Below are 4,672 nucleotides of genomic sequence, written 5' to 3'. Positions count from 1 at the left end.
ATAGCTACCAGGTGTGCGTGTGTGTGTGTGTGTGTGTGTGCGTGTATGTTTGCATAATATTTACAAAAATGATTTCCTCGCTGCGTTCTCGTCCCGTTGCCACAATGCCAGGCCATTAAGCACGCCACACCGTTGCGGTCATGTCGACTCGAGTGCAGCGGAAACGGAATACGAACATTTTGTGGATAAGGTCAGCAGCAACAGCAGCGGCAGCAGCAGCGGCAGCAATAACTGTAACAGTAACGGTAACTGCTCAGCGGTGTCAGCTTAAATGCGACGCTTGACAAGCTTGTTTAACAAGCTGCCAAGCCATTTCATACGTGAAGCCACATCCATGGAAAGAGTTCTGCTAGCTCGAGTTCGTATTAGTCTAGCGAAAGCAAACGCTCTGCAATTAATCAGTCTAAGGGATCAACAATTAACCAAGTTTATGACCCAGTTTCAAAAACCTAAAGCAACATTGTCATTGCTGGAGCACTGACTTCCTTCCGCCTCACTGACCCCAGCATCAAAAAGTTAACTCTGCTCTCTATATGGCTGCCATGTGAAGCACTAAAATCCAAACAATGAAGAGAACCAAAGCCACAGCAGCAGCAGCAGGAGTAGCAGGAGCAGCAGCAGTAACAGGAGTAGCAGAAGCAGTAGCTGCAGCAGCAACGTTGCATACGCAATGAAAACATACAACTTGTTGTTGTTGTTGTTGTTGTTGTTGTTTTGGGTAAAGTATAAAGCAAACAAGACAGCGATTCGCTGCGGTCAGATGCGAACTACTGCACCATAAACAAACCAAAATCGTAAGCAAATTTATCTGTTGCAGGCAATTGAATACATCTCAGATTGACAATCGCTTTGCCTGATTGATGATAACAGACACCAAGAAATGGAGCCTCGGAGCAGAGCAAACGTTTATCTTCATTGATTGCGCTCTGTGAGCTATGGCAGACATAATATATACCCAAAATGTATATTCATTACTTAAAATATTAAATTAAATGTAAATAAAATTAAATTAAATTTTTTATTAATTTTAGTTCATATTCATTATACCCTGAACCCATTGAAAATGGGAAATCAGGGTATAATGGTTTTGTTAAAAGTATGTAACAGACAGAAGGAGGCGTGGCAGACCCCACAAAGTATATATATTCTTGATCAGGGCGACGAGCTGAGTCGATTTGGCCCTGTCCGTCTGTCTGTCCGTCCGTCCGTCCGTCCGTCCGTCCGTCCGTATGTATGAACGCGTCGATTTCAGAAGATATAAGAGCTAGAGACTTCAAATTTTTTTTAAAATGTCCGTAATTACAGCGCGCATATCAAGTTTATCATTAAAAATCGATAACTCATCCCGATCTTTTTTTATCGATAAAAAACCTTATCGAAAACCAGTTATAAAATTATATCTTCTACACCCTTATTGCTAGAGTCTCCAAATTTTTAATGTATGCTTATATGCAATTTATAAAATTTCGGTTTTTGTTAAAATTTACCCCCCACCCTTAAATTCACCCCCTCACCCTCACTTTTGTAAAAAGCGTATTTCAAATACTAGAGACTTGGGCTTGGAATATACACACATATTCACCATATGATTACGCTCTAAAAGTTGCATTAAGATCGCATGTCTACAAAAGAAATTATTCAACAAATAAACTCCCATAAGATTGCCCACACTGCAGCCCAAGCGCAGTCGCTGCTTACTGCGCAGCTAGCAGAGCGCAGGCTTATGCGTGCGTGTGGATGCATGTGTATGTATGTGTGCATAAAAGAAGTGCAGAATGATTAGAATATCAGCTTGGAGGGTTCAGGGTATCTCCTAGTCGAGCAGTCTCGACTGGAGCTTTCTTACTTGTTTTCCATTGATTTTATTTTGATTTTATTTCAGAGCATTTATACCAAACGTGAAATTACAAAACGTGTTCGATCTTGCTCTCGATTGAAGCTGCTTCCACAAGATTGACTAGAAGACAGTCTAATAATATTATTATAATTATAGTTTCGCCACATCACCACCTGACATTGATTTTGTTTTACATTTCTCTTTTCAGCTCTCACTCTTTGCACGACTTTTTCTTACGGTTCTTGGAATCGGAGCCCGTTACAACTTCATTTATCGACTTGGCCACATAATCTATATTTTTCGAGTTCAGTCCGCAAATATTAATGCGACTTGAGCTGAGTAAATAGATGTGTTTCTCCACTCGAAGTTTTTCGCATTGTTTCGCTAAGGAAATAGAAGAGATTTTACAGAGAGTTTACTGTGGAAGTTATTTTTCTCTGCTCACGAGTCAGCCCTAGATAAGCAAACATTCCATGGCCCTGTGTTATGTGATCCCAAGTGCCTGGTGTTTTCAGCTCTACAAGTTTTTCGGCCAACTGCTTTCGCATTTTCCTCACACGATTCGCCATCATATTTAGAGTTTTCAGCCTAAAAAAAAAAAAAAAAATTTTTTCAATAATTTTATATTCTCTTCCAGTTTCACTTACCATTTTCTTCGATTGCTTTTGTTGCCTAGCACCCTGGCGATAATACGACTGCCGTAAGCTGGCGGATTTGAATAGTTGACTCGAATCAGCTTGGTGAACTCCGAGGCAACAGCTGCGGCATATGATTTATTGTTCAGCACGGCAATTAAATTGCCAATGCGCTCATCTGATTTCAGAAAAAAAAGTTAACAGTTAATGAACTGGCATGCGAGAATCCGCTCTTACTGTAGAGTCCCATGTTTTTGGAGAAGGACTGAGCGATCAGTGTTTCGTGGCCTTGTTTGATAAAGTATCTGATTCCCCAGGCATCGAGATCCGGATTGCCGCTGGAAAACCCTATGTACGCCGCATCAAAGAAGGGAAACAAATGACGCATCTTCACAACTTCCGAAATCTGTTGCCATTGCTTCATTGTGGGATCCAGGCCCGTGGGATTGTGGCCCGAGGCTTGGAGCAGAACCACAGCTCCCTCTGGCGCATTGCACAGTCCTGCCAAGAGCCTGGCGATGTCTAGCTTCTTCTTTTTCTGATTCCAGTAGGGATATTTCCTGAACTGCTTGAAGCCAGCCTGCCTAAGAATGTTGATGTGATTGCCGTACGAGGGGTCTGACAGGAGACAGATGCGTTTCTTCAAACACTGACACAAAAATTCCGAACCGATGCGAAGCGCGCCGGTGCCCGCAACAGTTTGAGCTGAGACAGTCTGCATAGGAGAATATTTATATACTCGATGATCCATTAAATAAGGGAGTATCTCGACTCACGCGATTCTCTTTAATTGCCTTGCAGTCCTTGCCCAGCAGCAGCTCGGTGGCCACCTTCGTATACTCGGCGTTGCCCAGTATGGGCAGATATTCATGATTCAGCTTCGTATTACTGGCCACTTCTACCTCGCACTTCTTAACTATTGGCAATATGAATGGATTGTTCTCTTCAGTGCGATAGGCTGGAGAAGAAGTAACTCTGATGCAGCAGCTGCAGCAAGAGTGAGCGGTTTCCACTTACCTCCAATTCCCAAATTGACTTTCTTCTCATGCGTGTCGAGTAGATAGAGATTTCGCAAGTGGAAAACCTCAACGGGCGGGATGAGCTTGGCATCTGCAAAGGCCGACTTGTCCCTCGAGTCGCCATGTTCACGATTTACAATTTTTAAAATACTGTAAGGAAACCCATACGAACTTAAATGATTTTCATGACAGCTGAGCTGGACTCTTACTCTGTTCTAGAAGCTAGACAATTGCTTGCCAACTTTAGCATGACGAAATATACCGAAACGTTAATTTAGATTTAAACAAAAAAAAATGAAAAAATTTAAATGAGAAATTTAATTTACACAATAAAAATAAAGCATTTCAACTGACATTTCAGCAAAAGTTAAAATCAATTCATATTATATTTACAACATAATTTAATAAAAGGAAATTTTAATTGTAAGGAAATAAGTTTAAAAAAAAATTAATTTTTAATGAAGTTAATGCTTTGACTTAATAAAGATAACTTAAAATATTTTTTACATATTTTGAAAAACTTTTAATAGTAATTAAAAACAAAAAGATCAACACATAGTAAATATTTTTTGTTTTTTGTCAATATAGAGAAATCTTTCATTCTGTTACTTTTAAATTCATATTAAAAATTTATTTAAAAATAAATGCAAAGCTTCAATAATTTAATAAAACATCGCAAATTTTCATTATATTTGCAGTTTGATTAAAGTAAAAATAAATAAATTCCTCAGGCTGTACATTCAATCACAGCCAGCACGAAGCAGACAGTCGCAAATAAATCAATACAGAAAAATGTTTTATGCCAATAATACATCATATACACAGGACCCACATGCGTGTGAGTGTGGCCCCTACTCGGCGCATATTTCAATATTTGCCGACAAGCATTTTTTGGTAATGTTTCAATTAACTTGAGCAACAATATTTATGAACGGCAAGCACATGAAATTGTTTTGCAGGCATACAAAAAAAAGCGTTAGGCAAACAGCGAGTATACAGCAGTCAAGCACACACATACACACACGCACACTGGCTCACTCACACACTCTCCGCAGGACAGCATAATTTGAGTCTATTTGGCGTGTAGCATACTTTTCCGCGCTACAGCAAAGACAACAACCACGCCTGAAAGCAATCAAGTGTCGCTGAAAACAAAACAAAGCGCGGCCAAAGAGCAAGCG

The 4,672-nt window shown here is 39.9% G+C and overlaps 1 protein-coding gene across 2 annotated transcripts; it reads right to left on the bottom strand.

Moving 5' to 3' along the window:
• Nucleotides 1-1,779: 1,779 nt before the first annotated feature.
• On the bottom strand, nucleotides 1,780-3,864 carry LOC149269295 (aspartate aminotransferase, cytoplasmic-like). 2 transcript variants are annotated; one of them, XM_089467899.1, is made up of 7 exons: nucleotides 3,701-3,864; nucleotides 3,490-3,641; nucleotides 3,249-3,388; nucleotides 2,710-3,187; nucleotides 2,485-2,650; nucleotides 2,283-2,425; nucleotides 1,780-2,221 (listed from the first exon to the last, which is right to left on the bottom strand). In XM_089467899.1, the coding sequence occupies exons 1-7, from the start codon at nucleotides 3,739-3,741 to the stop codon at nucleotides 2,049-2,051; spliced, it is 1,293 nt and encodes a 430-aa protein (XP_089324025.1). In that variant the 5' UTR covers nucleotides 3,742-3,864; the 3' UTR covers nucleotides 1,780-2,048. The 2 variants fall into 2 exon arrangements, with proteins under 2 accessions (XP_089324025.1, XP_089324024.1); XM_089467898.1 differs by having other exon boundaries at nucleotides 3,249-3,430; nucleotides 3,701-3,863.
• Nucleotides 3,865-4,672: the final 808 nt, after the last annotated feature.

Source organism: Drosophila arizonae, chromosome 4, assembly GCF_054131065.1.
Source record: "Drosophila arizonae isolate 15081-1271.41 chromosome 4, UAZ_ARI_1.0, whole genome shotgun sequence".
NCBI lineage: Eukaryota > Metazoa > Arthropoda > Insecta > Diptera > Drosophilidae > Drosophila > Drosophila arizonae.
This window is presented reverse-complemented; position numbering and strand designations above follow the sequence as displayed.